Source organism: Heteronotia binoei, chromosome 1 (assembly GCF_032191835.1).
Source record: "Heteronotia binoei isolate CCM8104 ecotype False Entrance Well chromosome 1, APGP_CSIRO_Hbin_v1, whole genome shotgun sequence".
NCBI classification, from domain to species: Eukaryota; Metazoa; Chordata; class Lepidosauria; order Squamata; family Gekkonidae; genus Heteronotia; species Heteronotia binoei.
Window position 1 is genome coordinate 182,990,872 of NC_083223.1, and position 16,150 is coordinate 183,007,021.

The following is a 16,150-nucleotide window of genomic DNA, read 5'->3' on the forward strand; positions in this document are numbered from 1 at the left end:
GCCTGGTTCCATCTGGGGTCAAGTGGAGACCGTCTCTTTTGTATAGCTCCCGCTTGTTCCAGAAAGCATCCCAGTGCCTAAGAAACTTAAACCCTTCCTCCTTACACCATCGTCTCATCCACACATTGAGACTTTTAATTTGTGCCTGTCTCTCCAGCCCTGCATGTGGAACAGGTATCACTTCTGAGAAGGCTACCTTGGAGGTCCTGGCCTTAAGTCTCCTGCCTAGCAGCCTAAATTTTTTTTCCAGGACCTCACGACTGCATTTCCCCATATCGTTGGTGCCAACATGTGCCACGACCACTGGCTCCTCCCCAGCACTGTCTATCAGCCTATCTACTACACGCGTAATGTTCGCTACCTTCGAACCAGGCAGGCAAGTCACCATATGGTCAGTACGCGGTTTTGCCACCCAGCTGTCTACTTGCCTAAGGATTGAATCACCAACTACCAAGACCTCCCCTCTCTCCCTGCGCAGGGATGGTTCCTTGGCGCAAAAGGATTCTCGCTCACCAACTGACCTTTACTCTTTGTCCTTTATTCTGCACTTTGAATCTTTTAAAAGTGGAGTTCATCACTCCTAGTTATGGGACTGAAACAGGCTTGGTCACTTTGGTGGATGACTTGCACTGGAAAATGAACAGAGCAACTCTGTTGATTCTCCTGGACCTTCTACTGGCTTTCTAGACAATCAGTCACAGTATCCTTCTGAACAGTGCTTTTGGGCTGGGACTTGGGAGGCACAGTTTTGTAGTAGTGGATGCTGGGGCACAGCTGCTTGGCCCCTTGGAATTTGGTCTGCAAGATTCCCATCTTGTCCCCTGTGTTATTCAACATCTACATCAAAATGTTGGATGAGATCATCTGGAAATTTGGAAAGGACTGACCCTCCACTCTATAGTATGCTTCCAGCAGATCCCAGGGAAGTTGCAGAAACCTTGAACTGGTATCTGGAGGCAGTTTTTGAGTGAATGGGAGATAATACAGTGAAACATAATGCTGACAAGATGGAAACGCTACTGGTGAGCAGAAGGTCTGGCAAAGGATTTAAGGTATCACCTTTTCTAGATGGAACTGTACTCCCCTTGAAGGAACAGGTCTGTAGTTTGGGGATACTCCTGGACCAAGGCCTACTGATGGATAAGCAGGTAGCAGTTGTGGCTAGGAGGGCCATTTACCATCTTCATCTGATTAGCCATCTGTAGCCTTTCCTGGGCAGAAAAGATCTGGCTGCTGTGCTGCATGCTCTGGTTACATTTAGGTTAGATTACTGCGATACTCTCTATGTGGGGCTTCCTTTGAAAAGTGTTCAGAAGCTTAAGCTGGTGCTGAATGCTGCATCCAGTATGCTGACTGCAGTGGGTTGTAGGGACCATGTCACTACAGTCTTGCACCATCCATTGAATCCCAGTCTGTTTTGGGGCACAATTCAGGGTGCTGGTATTCATCTTTGAAGTTCTTTATGGCTTGGGACCAACATGCTTGGGGGACCACCTAATCCATGGGTGGTGCCCATGGACAGCTTTCTTAATCACCACTGTTTTTAGAAAGTGGGCAGGGCCAGGTGTGCTCCTGACCATTAGGGCTTCTGATTGGCAATGCAGATTGAGCTGCCACCACAATGTTGGTTCTTTGCTGACTCCTCTTTCCAGGCGTATTTTTAAATTATTCCTCTTGTCCCTTCCACTTAGACTTCCCCTCTGTGTGTGTGTGTGTGGCCCTACCTCCTTTGCAGCCATTTTGTGGTTGCACCCACCATCCTGTGTTAGAATTCCTAAGGTGCTCTGACCTAATCCCTTATGAACCTACCTGACCAACTCTGCAAGAATTCCTAAGGACCCTTGACTTTATCCCTTACAAACCTACCTGACTAAATGCTGTTAACTTCAGAAGCCCTGCTTTGGGTGCCCTACCTTTCAAGATTAGACAGGCAGCAACCTGGGAGAGGGCCTTCTCAGCACTAGCACCGAAACTCTGGAACTTTCTTTCCAGGGAGATCTGATCCCTTTTGTTTTCATTTTTGGCCGGTGGATGAAGACTTTCTGGGTTCATTTGGCATTCCCTCAATGATCCCTCTTTACTGCTTTATGTTTCAATTGTTGCTTTTATTTTTTGTTTGTGTATCTAGGGTTGCCAAGTCCAATTCAAGAAATATCTGGGGGCTTTGGGGGTGAAGCTAGGAGACTTTGGGGGTGGAGCCAGGAGACATTAGGGGTGGAGCCAAGATCAAGGCTGTGACAAGCATAATTGAACTCCAAAGGGAGTTTCTGGCCATCACATTTAAAGGGACGGCACACCTTTTCAATTCGTTCCTTCCATAAGAAATAATGCAGGATAGGGGTACCTTCTTTTGGGGCTCATAGAATTGGACCCCCTGGTCCAATCTTTTTGAAACTTGGGGGGTATTTTGGGGAGAGGCACTAGATGCTATACTGAAAATTTTGTGTCTCTACCCCAAAAAACAGCCCCCCCCCCAGAGCCCCAGATACCCACAGATCAATTCTCCATGATTTTCTATGGGAATAAATCTCCACAGGGAATAATAGAGTTCCCATCAGACATTTTCCTTCCCTCCCCCCGCCTTCTGATGACCCTGAAGCGGGGGGGAGGGTCTCCAAACCAGGGGATCTCCTGCCCCCACTTGGGGATTGGCAACCCTATGTGTATCTTAGCTCTGGTTTTAATTGTTCTAACAATGTGTGTGAGTTTTCTGTTGGTTTTATTTTTTTTTCAGATGTGATTTTATTATGTATGTTTTTAATTTGTTAGCTGCCTTGGAGGCCCTAATGAAGGCAGATGGTTGGAATAAAAATTTTGTAAAAATAAACATAACATTTTGGGGAGGAGTTGCCTTACATTTAGGGTCATTTTCCTTTTGTGTAAGTATGGTACTGTCTATAAACCCAATCAAGTCTGCACCTGGCCAGCCCTTGGATTGCTGAAGAACCCCATACATGGTAATCAGAGGCAGTGTTGGACTATTAACATGTATTAAAAATTGATGCTGTATAAGCTATAGCAGCCTTGATAAATTTTCTTTGGATCTAGAGCCAGCTCAAAATTTTTAGGGGCAAGCAGGCCTCATTTTGGGCAGGAGCTCACAGGAACGGAGCTCCGGAACCTCTAAATTTTATTGTGCTCTTTCTTTCTTAACCCCCCTCCTCATGCTTGCTTCTGGGAAAACCCCCTGTAAGAATTTTGTTGATCTCTACAATTTGACAAACTTTCTAATTTTTTTTTCTCCACAAAAAATGAGTAAATAACCAAAACACATAAAGCAGACAGATTGAAATTGTCATCATGCCACTGTGGCCACATAAGAGAAAGTAATTTAAAAAGTATGATGAGAGTAAGGTTTTATTATGATAATTATAATTCAAGAAGCATTTTAAGGTAGATGCTGAGCTGATATAATTTAGTACACCTTCTGGTGATGTCAGGGGTGTGTGGCATGTGCCAATGAGTTGTGCTAATGAGCTCTGGTATCTCTTTTTCTATGAAATGGCCCCTGGGGGCTAGTCAGCCATAACAAATACAGTATTTTGGGTGGTGTATGAGTCACCTCTAGCTGGTTCCAAGTGAGACATTTGGTTCATTATTTATTTATAAAAAATCTTTTTACCATGCAAAGAAGTTAAATACTTACAGATACTTAATTTTAGTAAATATTATTAATCTAATTATAAACAAAACACAGAATAGTCTATATTTTGATAGAAAGACTGCAGTAAATTATTAGAAAACTTGTAAAATGGATATAGTTTTATTTAGCTTTTTATTTATGCTTCAGTGTCTTCTTTCTAAATGAGTATCAAATGTGAAGATGTGTAAAACAAATGCTTAAAATATTTTTAAAAGTTGAAAACAGCAACACAAATTTAAAAACAGCAAGATTAGAGTTGCCAGGTCTAACACAGAAAATATCTGGGGACTTTGGAGGTGGAGCCAGAGATTTTGCCATTCCCTAAAATCCTTTACATATAAAAGCCCTGTTGAGGTGGCCAAATGGAACTCTCCCATTGGCTTAGGGGTACATTCCATTCATAAACCATTGGCCCATCACATTGACTCAGTCAGCATCTCTTGGTTCCCATTGGCTGGCTTCCCTGCCCCCACCTACTGCAGGCCTGGGAATGTTGAACAAACTGCCAAAGCAGTCTTACCTTGGAGACCAACACATATCCAATGCTTCTCTGTGCCCTCTATGTCAATTCACCTCAGAAAGGGCTGCTGCTCTACTGCAGCTTCACAAAAGGTGTCACAACCCGTGGCAGTAACAGACCTCTGCCGCCCCATCAACAGCCCACACAGATGATCTCCCAGCACACGCAGCCTCTGAAGCCCACCGAAATAGCTAGGGAGCTGCCACCCCCGCTGTAATGTGACTAGGGAGCAAGGCCTGGCCCTGCCAGGAGCATTTCCTCAGAGGTCATGGCTGCCACTTCTTTCCTTTCACTCCCTCTCTCCTCTCCTCAGCCTCGCCCCAGGATAGACAAAGATTGGGCCACTGGGGAAGCTGCTAGCCAGATGCTGTTGGTACACAACCAGGTCACAGACTTTTAACCTAACATATTTCACAGCGTTGTTGTGCAGATCCAAATGGGGAGAGGAGAATGTTGTAAGCTGCTTTAGTCCCTACTGTGGAGAAGGACTGCACTTTTCCTAGGCAGAGGCTGCAGGGAGGGGGGAGGAGATGGAAAGCTGAAGTCAGATCAGTTCCCTACAGAAAACACCCACCTTGAGATTCATACTATATGGTATACTGTAACACAGCCATGCCAGGCCAAAAGACACAGATCACGCCACAAGCTCATGCTGATGCTAAATGCCACAAGGCTGAATATTACAGGAAAAGGTGGCAACAATACACTGCAAACAAAAGGAAATGCTGAGCTTCAGTGTCTGTATGACCACCGTCATGCCTCCCTGAGCTTTCTTTCAGTTAAATGAAAAGGAGGACATTCAATTCCAAACTGTGTGGGATGCGTATAAAGCAGTAATGAGAGGTATTTTAATTACAATGAACAACAAAGATAAGAGAGCCAAAGAGAAACAAACGCTGGACATTCAAAAAGAAACTGGGAAAAAAAGAAGGGGAACTTAAAAAAAGATGGGGGAAAAAGAAGATAATAAGGGAGATTACAATATTGCAGAATCAATTGAGACATTTGTTAAATAAAGAGGTAGAGTGGAATCTTAAGAGGTTGCAACAAAAATACTTTGAAGGAGGAAATAAGCCTGGAAAATACTTGGCTTGGCAAATGAAAAAAAAGGGAAAATAAATTTATTAATAAAATTGTATCGGGAGGCAAAGAAATTGTTGACCAAGAAGGAATAAAAAGGGAATTTTATAAATATTATGCTAAGTTATTTCAAGGTCAAAAGGTGGAGAAAAGGAAAATAGATGCATATCTATAGAAAATTCAAGTAAAACCCTTAACCGAAAATATGGAAAAGGTCTTAAATGAACCAACTGAAAAAACTGAAGTTGAAGCTGCAATAAATTCAATGAAAATGGGGAAGGCACCGGGTCCAGATGGTTTTACAGCAAAATTTTATAAAGTCCTCGTAGAGACATTAACACCAAAACTTCAGAAGTTGATGAATACTATAAGGATTGATGGGAAAGTACCAAATACATGGAAGGAAGCAGTGATTTCATTGATATCGAAAGAAGATAGAGACACTACAAATTTTAAAAACTATTCATTACTTATAATGCCTATAAAATATATGCTAGGATACTAGCAGAATGACTCAAACAGCATTTGAATAACTTTATTAAAGAGGAGCAAGCAGGATTTCTTCCCAGGAGACAAATCAGAGATAATATTAGAACTGTTATAGATATTGTTGAATATTATGAGAAACATCCTGAAAAAGAAGTGGCATTATTCTTTGCAGATGCAGTGAAGGCTTTTGATAATGTGAATTAGGACTTTATGTTTGCAGTGATGGAGAAATTGGGATTAGGAGAAGACTTTATAAGAATGGTTAAGGCAATATATACTGAACAACAAGCAAAACTTTGTATAAATGCAGATTTGACAGAAAAAATGGTAGTTAGTAAAGGAATAAGACAAGGTTGCCCTCTATCTCCATTGATATTTATAATGACTTTAGAGATTTTGCTTATGCAAATACAAGAAGATAAGGAAATAGAGGGACTGAAATTAAAAGGTTTTTCGTACAAATACAGAGCATTTGCTGACGATGTAATGTTTATCAACGAAAATCCCATACATGTAACACCATTGCTGCTTCGTGAGATACAAGGATATGGAGAATTGGCTGGTTTTTATGTAAATAAAGAAAAATCAAAAATTTTGTGTAAAAATATGACAAAGAGCTATCAGGAAGAATTACAAAGTGTAACAGAATGTGAAGTTGCGATGAAAGTAAAGTATCTAGGCGTGGAAATTACCATGAAAAATACAGACTTGTATAAAAATATTTATGAGAAGCTTTGGAGTAAAATTGATGAAGATTTAATTAAATGGAATAAATTGAACTTGTCTATGCTGGGCAGAATTGCTGCAATTAAGATGAATGTTCTACCAAGAATGATGTTCTTATTTCAAACAATTCCAATTGTGAAGGACAATAAACAATTTAGTAAATGGGAAAGGAAGATTTCAAAATTTGTATGGGCCAGGAAAAAACCAAGAATTAAAATGAAAATTGTAACTGATGCAAAAGAAAGAGGAGGTTTCCAATTGCCGAATTTAAAATTGTATCATGATGCAGTATGTTTGGTGTGGATCAAAGAATGGATAATGTTATTAAATAAGAAATTATTGGTTCTAGAAGGTCATGGAAATGTTTTTGGTTGGCATGCTTATATGTATTGTGAAAAAAAACAAGATGGATGGTTTTTTTCACATCACTATATAAGAAGAAACTTGTTTAATACTTGGTCAAAATATAAAAAATATGAAGATGAGAGAAAGCCATTATGGATTGTGCCAACGGAAGTAATAAAGCTATCATTAGATACGGAAGATGAGATGCGGTTAACATTTAAACAATTATAAAAAATAAATGGAGGAAAAATAGAATTAAAATTGGTTGAAGAACTACAGTATAAATATAATTGGTTTCAACTGCAACAAATTAAGAGTTTGGTGGAACAGGACATCAAAAATGAAGGAATAAGGCAGGAGAGAAACTGCAGATTCAATGCAATTATCAAGTCTCTCTGGTGTCCTGGCTTTGTAGAGGCCTGCAATATAGTGTCCTCACTCTTCCTGTTCTTACTCTAGTCAGATAAATTTTTTGTCATTCCTTGTGGCTGCTCTGTTTTGGGTTTGGGCTGTTCCGTGAAAGCTGCTATGTTAATTATGCTTCCATTACATGTGTGTATGATAATGCTTTTAGTGAGATTCCTTGGTTTTATCTGGGGACCATTTAAAAAGCCTATCTATCTAATAAGCCAGTTATGGCCCGAATCTCAATAGGGAGCTGATTCCACCAGGTCAGGGCCAGGACTGAAAAAGCCCTGGCCCTAGTTGAGGTGAGGCGGGCATCTCTTGGGCCAAGGACGGCCAACAGATGTTGGGAGGCCAAACGTAAAGACCTCCTGGGCATATATGGAAGGAGATGGTCCAGCAGGTATGTTGGTCCCAGGCCGCATAAGGCTTTAAACATTTGTCAGTAAATATTGCCATGAGCTTTGCTTTTTCCCATTCTGTTTCACTTCACGACTTCCTCTGTTGTCAGTTCTCTCAATCACACAGCGAAACTACTCAGCCAAGCCTCTCTTTCTTCTATTGTTCAAGGCTCCTCCCCCTCCTGGTTCCCTGGGGAAGGAAGGAAAGAGCCAGAGCTTCCTTTGTCCAGTTCCCTTGACCCCATGTGAGAAATACAAAGAAAGCACCTTTAAGACCAATGAGTGCTAATGTTTAAGGGGTTTTTTTAAGTCTTTAATTATGTTTGTCTGTGTGCTTTATAAAATTTATATCTCTGCTACCTAATCTTAAATAGGTCCACACATGGCCCAGCCTGACATGGCCTGCCCCAACAAGATCTCATTTATGTCAGATTAGGCCTTCATAGCAAATGAGTTTAACACCCGTGGCCTAGAGTGTTGTGGTGCGTGAGTGTGAGCACCTAGGAATAGGCTTTCCAAACCTCCCGCCCTGGTGGGGGCCCCCCTGATTCACAGCCTCTTCCCTCGCTCTCCAAAAAAACAGAAGCGGGGGGAGGGGGGAACAGCACCAAGGAGCGTGCTGAACGGTGAGTCCGGGTCCTTCGGAGGCTGCTGAGCCCGTCTTGTAGAAGCAGCAGCTAAGGTGAAGGCGAGAAGAGGCGGCAGCAGCGCAGCGGGTCGCCGGCTCCGCTCCCCTCCCCTCTGAGGTAAAATTAGAGAAGGGGAGGGTGGAGGCATTCAGGCGGCACTTCTGTCGCCGCCGCCTCTGCCTCTTTTCCCGGCTCCAGGCCCGGGGTGGGGGTGGGAGGGAAAGTTGGCCGACGCTGCCAGCGCCTCACCTTGACCTGGGGGTGGGAGGAGACAGCCTCCTGGCGCAACCCGTCCCCCACCCAAAGCAGAGGCAGCCAAACGCGCCGCCTCCTCCTCGCAACAGGGCCGAGCTTTGCAACCCCCTTTTCCCGCCCTCCCCGGGGCCTGAGGAAATAGGTGGGTACAGCAAGAAAGAAAAAAAAGAGCATTGCAAAAAAAGAGGCGGGGAGGAAGAAGCGCCCTCTTCAGCGGGTCGCGCCTTTGCAATGGCGGGGCTTTGCAAATGCAGGAGGAAGGAAGGCGTGTTTTTTTTTTGTTTGTTTGCACGGAGCGGCTGGGGGGGGGAGGCAGAGATGGCATTGCAGCAGTGTGTGTGGGGTGCAATGCCCGAGGGGGCGTCGCGCTTGGGCCTGTTGTGGGGCTGCCCCCCCCTCCTCCTCCTCTTCCACCCGGTCCTGGGGGGGGGGGGTTTGCAAGGCACTGCTGGGGCTTTTGCTCCTGGTGCCGGCGCTTGCGGCGACAGCGGCTGAGCCCCTCCGCGATTCCTTGAGAGAGGAATTATTGCTTAGTCCCCTCCCTTCCGGTGACCTGGCCGCCACTTTTCAGTTCCAGACGCGCTGGGACTCAGACTTGCAGCGGGAGGGCGTTTCTCACTACAGGCTATTCCTAAAGCTTTGGGCCAGCTCATCTCTAAGTATTCAGTGTGCGAGTTGCATCTCTCCTTCACTCAGGGCTTCTGCCGAACACACAGTTGGGGGAAACCATACCTACAACTCCTGCTGGAGCTGAACTCTGGGTCTAGTTTCAGGACTCTGTTGCTGATGTCAACAAGGCATGGAAAGATCTCAGTAACATCCTCTCAGGGATATTCTGCGCTTCTCTGAACTTCATTGATTCCACTAACACAGTCATTCCAACAGCATCCTTCAAACCTCTGGGATTGGCTAATGTTACAGATCATCATTTTAAAAGGTGTGCTGTCCCTTTAAATGTGATGGCCAGAACTCCCTTGGAGTTCAATTATGCTTGTCACACCCTTGTTCCTGGCTCCACCCCAATGTCTCCTGGCTCCACCCCCAAAGTCTCCTGGCTCCGCCCCCAAAGCCCCCAGATATTTCTTGAATTGGACTTGGCAACCCTACCTAGGAATAACATCGCATTGTCTGTGACACTTCCCCTCCTAGGCCCAACTCCACCAAAGTTCCCAAGATTTGAATGTATTAGCCAGGCAGCTAGGGCTGCTAACCAGATATTTGTCTCTATGGCAAAATGACTTCTGGTTTGGAGGCCCTCCCTCCACTTCAGGGGTATCAGAAAGCGGGGGGTGGGGATGTCCACTGAGTGCTCCATTATACTATGTGGAGACTGGATTACAACAATAGTCATCAAGTTGTGCTCTGCCATTAAGAACAGCTGGTCAATCCTTAAGGTTTTAACTGATGTCTTATTGGCTAGGTATTCTGTCATTAGAATTCTCTTCCTCCCCATCTAACAGTGGGCTGGACCTTTATGAAAACTCTTGACTTGCTCTCAGCAGCTGAATTAAGCTTCCCAATAAAACTCTTGTTTGTGTAGCATGCTGCCAATTTCTCCTATGTTTTTATTGCATACAGAATAAAATCCAGTTAGTTGTTTCTTGTCTCTCTTTGCCAAGTAAACAATAAGTTGGCTAGTTATTTCCATAGAGCAATGATGCCTTTGTGAAGAATTTTGCTGAGGCAGTCCCAGCTCATAGTTTATAAGAAAGCATGCAGGGTCGATATCCACATCTTCACCAGTCCAACTCCTTTCCACACACTTGGCCTTCTGCAGCATTCTGTTCATAATGCCTTATATGCAATTCTGCTGCTCCTGCCCCAAAGAATGTGATCCTGGCTCAAGTTTTCTAATTGTATATTGCAAGAATAAAACTCCTTGCCTTGCTTGGCTGCCTTCTTGTTTCGAAGCTCATTCTAAATATTCCCACATGGTTTGCCCTCTTCACTTACAGCGCTCTCTCTCTCTCTCTGTGTGTGTGTGTGTAAATCCCCCCTCCACCTTGGGCTGCTGGCAATGACCTAACCTTGTTACTGTTTGTGTTTCTTTTGTACCTTTCTGCGGATGAAATCTCAGTGGGCCTTTAAATCTGTCAGCAGCCGCTACCAGGCTCAGTATGCAATTTTAGCTCACTGTTTTCACAAGTTTCTCAACTCAGAAAGTTTTTCAAATGAGCCATTGTGGAGCTGTCTTACGGAGGTATTGTCCCTGCTTTATTGTCCACTATTTAACAATTCAGTATACTTCACAAATGTCACTTTAATATTGCTTCCCCTTGCTGTATCTCCCTTCTACAAAAATGGACTTCTGTAGAATGAAATAATAGGAATTCAGGAAACAGCAAATTTTCTGTAGCAAGACCGCAGTATCCAGCACGGCAGTCAATATACATCAACACAGTAGAACTTAATAAATGCTATGTGACCAAAAACAATGGAATCTTTAGTTTATATATTTGTCTGAAATGTGTCTGGAAGGAATTGGGAGGAAATAGTGGTTTGAGAAGATGGTTTTGTGAAACACTGGAAGATTTAACAGTCTGCCCAGTCTTTCATTTTTGTTTTCAGTCATGTTTTTATAAGAGGTACTGAGTTCACTGTGAATGAGGTAATTCATATATACATGAGAATAAGCCGTTAGGGTTGGAGATAGCTGAGTACTTTGCAAAGACTAGGGTCTGGAAGTTTCTTACAACCATTGATTATGCATGGGATTTTTTTTATCATCTACAGGATGAATTGGATCTCACAGATAAGAACAGAGAGGCGATGTTTGCACTCCCTCCAGAGAAGAAATGGCAGATTTACTGCAGCAAGAAGAAGGTATTGTTTCTTGGTTTAATTGAGTAACAACTCTGTGTTCCAGTGTACTTTGACTATAGGATATGACTGAGCCATGTAAGTTTTGTGATGCTTCGGTGGAGAAGAGGCCTGAACAAGGCAGGAATTAGGACAAAATGGTAGATGTTACCTTTAAAACTAATAAGTATATATGTGTGTATGTTTGTGGACATTCATCCCCAGATTTCTGTATGTAAATTCAAACACTTCCAGCTTCAGCCACATTGATCAATTATGTAGTTGAAGGCAGGGTGAACTTTTGGATCTCAATATTCTGATAATAAGAGAGATGTCAGGTCTAAACCTTGAGTGACAACATGGGTCTTTCTACTATGTTTGGTGGTGTGATTGATGCTTGAGGTAAAACAGTGATGTTTGTTGTTTATGGTGCTCTAGGTGTTAGCAATAGTTATGCACACGGCTTTCTTTGTAGAAAAAGCCCAGCAGGAACTCATTTGCATATTAGGCCATACCCCCTGGCACCAAGCTAGCCGGAACTGCATTCCTGTGCATTCCTGCTCAAAAAAAGCCCTGGTTATGCAATTGTCTTTGTAGGAATAACCTAAAACCCAGTATTCACTCTCATAAAATCCCTCCTTAAAGCATGTCTCCCACTGAGATTTCAAAAGAATTGCCTAGATTTTCAACCAGTCTTGTTTAAAGGCATAATGAACCAGATGAAGGTCACATCTGTTCTGTCATTACATCTGTGTGGGGGGGAGATGTGGGTGACTGAAACTTATTAATGTATTGTCTGTTTTGGATTCTGTGGCCTTTACAGAGAAACTGTGGCTTCCATTATGTTTGCCCATTGTCAAACAAAATATGGATACACAATAAATATTGAGTGCCTCAGTATTTGGTTTTAACATCTAGCTGTCATTTTTAAAAGGACTTGCACAGCATCAGTTATTGAGTCTGCATGCTAAACAGATTTTCTTCCTGATGTATTTGGGCTACATATTCACAACTTATTTTTCTTCTCTGCTAGGAGTATCTTGGCAACCTGTGATTGCCCGCAGTAATTTATTGGGCTTCTGCTCTTATAACCACTGTGACTTCTGATTATACTGAATGGGAGAGATCTTGAAATACACTGAATTAAAGGGTGGTTGTTGGAGTGGAGAAGCATTGCATATTGTGGAGAAATTGCTTTCAGATGAAGACCTAGAAGTGTCTGGTCTAGGAATTTACCCAGTATGAAGGGGAGACCCCTGAATAATTAATGAATAACTCTATAATAATAATAAATGAAAATATGCTCTTGTCTTTAAAAAGCAAAAAGGGCGTCTGATGTAATGTTGAATTTGCAATGTGATAAGAAACCAGACAGCCCAAATGAGTGTGAGTCACAGATGTGTATTGATGGCAGACACATTTCTATAAGGAAACTCCTTGCTGAATAGATAAGTAGACACACTGGAAAACTACCAGGGAGAAAGGGGAGGGGGGAAGTGAATCTGATAACTATGAGGGCCAGCCCGCAGGCCTGCTTTGCTTAAAAAAGATGGTTTGAGAAGTGAGCGGGGGTTCATTATTTTTGGGAGCTTTGCTGCTCAAATGAACCTTTCTATTGGTGCCAAATAATAAAATACCTCGTTTTCAATCAGTAAGTGTGCGGCCTCGTTATTCTACTGCTACAAGTATCTATGATCTTCAGCCAGAAATGACATCACCATTACTCAACATTGTTCCCCCCCCTCATTCCCCTCCCCGCATTGCTCTACTGTCAGGGAAGAGGGAATACTGGCAGGCGTTCTCCAAAACAAAACAGATAGTCTGATACTGATTAAAAAAATTGCTAAGATTTTTTAAAAAATGAAAATATTTTCTTTAAAAACTTTTTATCTTTGTTTAAAAAACAAGCAAGCAGTTACTCTTTGTGGACTGAATGGAGTGAAATGGAGACGTATTCTGGGTTGTTAAAAGGTACAAGACAGAGGAATGAGTCCATCCTTTCTCCCTTCTTCTCTTCCTCAAATCCTTGCCTGCTTCCAAGCTGGGGCCAGTTCCATGTTTTGGGGGCCTTCAGTCCTGTAATTCCCACTTCCAGATACAGCTGTGGCCTAGATACAAATTATGAAAACCATTGTGTTCTATTGAATAGTTGGACTAGGATCTGGATCCCCACTCTGGCATAGCTCTGCCTCACAGTGCAGCTGCTGGTGGCTGCTTTCAATAGAGAGCTGAAGGCCTAAAAAGTAGGCTGCTGCAACATGCATGCCTCCAACAGAATGGCTCAGCCAGCTAAAGAGGTTCGTTGGCATGGAAGCTTGCTGGGTGACCATGGGCTAGTAGTATACTCTCAGCCTAACCTACCATGCAGGATGGTTGTGAGGTTAAGATAGAGATGAGAAGAACAATGTGAGTTGTTTTGGGCCCTCATTAAGGATAGGGTATAAATAAAGTAAATAGATAAAGGAGTGGCTATTGCTTCTTGTAAACCATTGATGGTGCTTAGGAGGAACAGCTACATCTCACTTTCCTATCCTTCCTCCCAGACTGGTGGCTGCTGCGGATGTTCTTAGGGGCCAGCATTACTCAGATCCAGATCTGGCATTGTGAAAACCACTGATCTAATCATTTTTTAAAAGTGCAGGTCTGCCTCTATGAGACAAATGCTCAAATGTACAACCTAGATTATTTGGATCACTTTGTTATTAAAGCCTTTGTTAGATAGAAAGCCAGTGTGGTACAGTGATTAGGGTGTTGACGTAAGACCCAGGGTTCAAAATCAGCACTCAGTTATGAAGCTTGCTGCGTGACCTTTGGTCAGTCTCTCTTTTTCTCAGTTCCTTGGAGAAAGGGCAGTATATAAATGTTATAGATATTCAGAGCACATGCAATGAATGCAAGTGTGGAGGAGGTATGAAAAAGGCAGCAAGATGAACTCTTCACTATAAACTCTTCACCTACCTATGTTCCTTGGAGTGTGTCCATAGACCCTACAGCAGGGGTATCATTCGGGGGCCAAATCAGGCCCCCGAAGGGCTTCTACCAGGCCCCCAAGCAATTGGCTGTCATCTGTTTCTTTCTCCCTCTCTCTTGGTTCCTTCTGCATAACAGCTTGCTTTGCCAGGCTCCATCAATTGCATAGGAGCTACAGAGCAAAGCCTCTGTTTTCTCCATTGGCTAAGGCTCCTCTCTTGGGGAGGAAGGGGTGGGGAGGCAGAGCTTGCTTTGCTGGGCTCTTTCAATCCCACAGCAGAGCTACTGAGCCAAGCCTCTCTTCCATCTATTGGCTGAGGCTCCTCCCCATCCTGGTTCCCCGGGGAAGGAAGGAAAGAGCCAAAGCTTCCTTTGCCCATTTCCCTGGATCCCATGGGAGAAATACAAAGAAAGCACCTTTAAGACCGAGTGCTAATGTTTTAAGCATGTTTTAAGTTTTTAAAATATCTTTAATTGTGTGTGTGTCCTTTATAAAGTTTACATCTCTGTTACCTAACCTTAAATAGGTACACACATGGGCCAGCCCAACATGGCCTGGCCTGACAAGGTCTCATTTATGTCAGATCTGGTCATCATAAGAAATGAGTTTGACACCCCTGCCCTATAGGTCTTCTACACAATCAGGATTCAGGCTCAGGACCCCTGCGCTTTCTGTTCCTTATCATGTAAGTTATAGCATGAAAACTGCTTCCACAATTCTGTTTCTTCTTCTCCTCATCCCAAAGTACATATGTTGTATATGCAAACGGCTTGAGTAAAAGAGGACAAATATTTTCCTGGCGCGCTCTACATGAGTTAGTCAATGTATGCTTGCTGATGTTATGGATCTCCTGAAAATTCCACTAAAGTTGCCAACATTGCACTGGAGAATATCTATTCTTGGATAAAAGTCTAAAATGTTAACCCTGTCCGAGAGAACAACAGAAGGATGAGAGTTCTGTTTTTTCTCCTGCATTCTCTAACTTTCTCAGCTTAACTCACAGTTTCTGTTCTGTAATGGCTCATTTGTTTATTTTAAGAATAGAGGTCATTGAGGGTCAATCCCTTGAAATTATATATTTATTTTTAAATCTGAAGAATGTCTTTTTATGCCATGGGAAAAGCAGAAAACATTTGTAGTTTCTTTGCTTTTGTTTTTAAACAACTCAGTGCTACAGTTATCTGAAAAATTTCAGTCACTGGAATAATTTCTCTTAGTAGTTTGGGTCAGGTTTCTAAATATATAGTTCCAAGCTATGAACATAGTTGGTTAGCATGATTTGGTAAGCCTTCATGAAGTAATGATTTCAATTTGGGTAGATAAATTTGTGTTTGTTTATAGTACTGCAGGTGGTCAGTTCCTTGACACTCATGGTAACGTTTGAAGGAAGCTAACCATACAGAGTGACAGCAGTTACTTCCTGCACCAGTGTTGTTGGCATCTATGGGATGCAGTCATGTTGTTGGCAACACCAACGCAATCTGTTACTGGGAGTAGCAGGAGAGAAGACACACATTAATGAGCATAACATATGAATGATCCAAATAACAATGATTTGAAATTATAGTTACAAAGCAAAAAGGCTATGACTACCAACACTCCCATTGATATTATAAATTATAATTACTATAGTTAATATTCTGTGGCACAAAATGTAATCCAGGAATCATTGTTTCATACTGCCCTACTGCCCTTAAAATGCTTGTATTATTTCATACTGCCCATACTGCAAGTGAACTGCCCTTAAAAAGCTTGTACTTTTGGTATTAAAAGCTTTGTATTTCATCCCTAAGGGCAGTGGCAAGCTGATGCCCAAGACAGCATCTGCTGCTTTAGTGTGTTGTCTGGGAGTTCCAGGAATGTGTCGGATTCTGTAGCCTCACAAAT

At 42.7% G+C, this 16,150-nt stretch overlaps 1 protein-coding gene across 1 annotated transcript in view; it reads left to right on the plus strand.

Moving 5' to 3' along the window:
• Positions 1 to 16,150, plus strand: part of DAAM2 (dishevelled associated activator of morphogenesis 2) — a 349,542-nt gene that overhangs the window by 169,937 nt on the left and 163,455 nt on the right. The window contains exon 3 of the mRNA XM_060245049.1: positions 11,227 to 11,316. Within this exon, the coding sequence (XP_060101032.1) occupies positions 11,227 to 11,316 (90 nt within the window). The remainder of the gene's footprint in view (positions 1 to 11,226; positions 11,317 to 16,150) is intronic.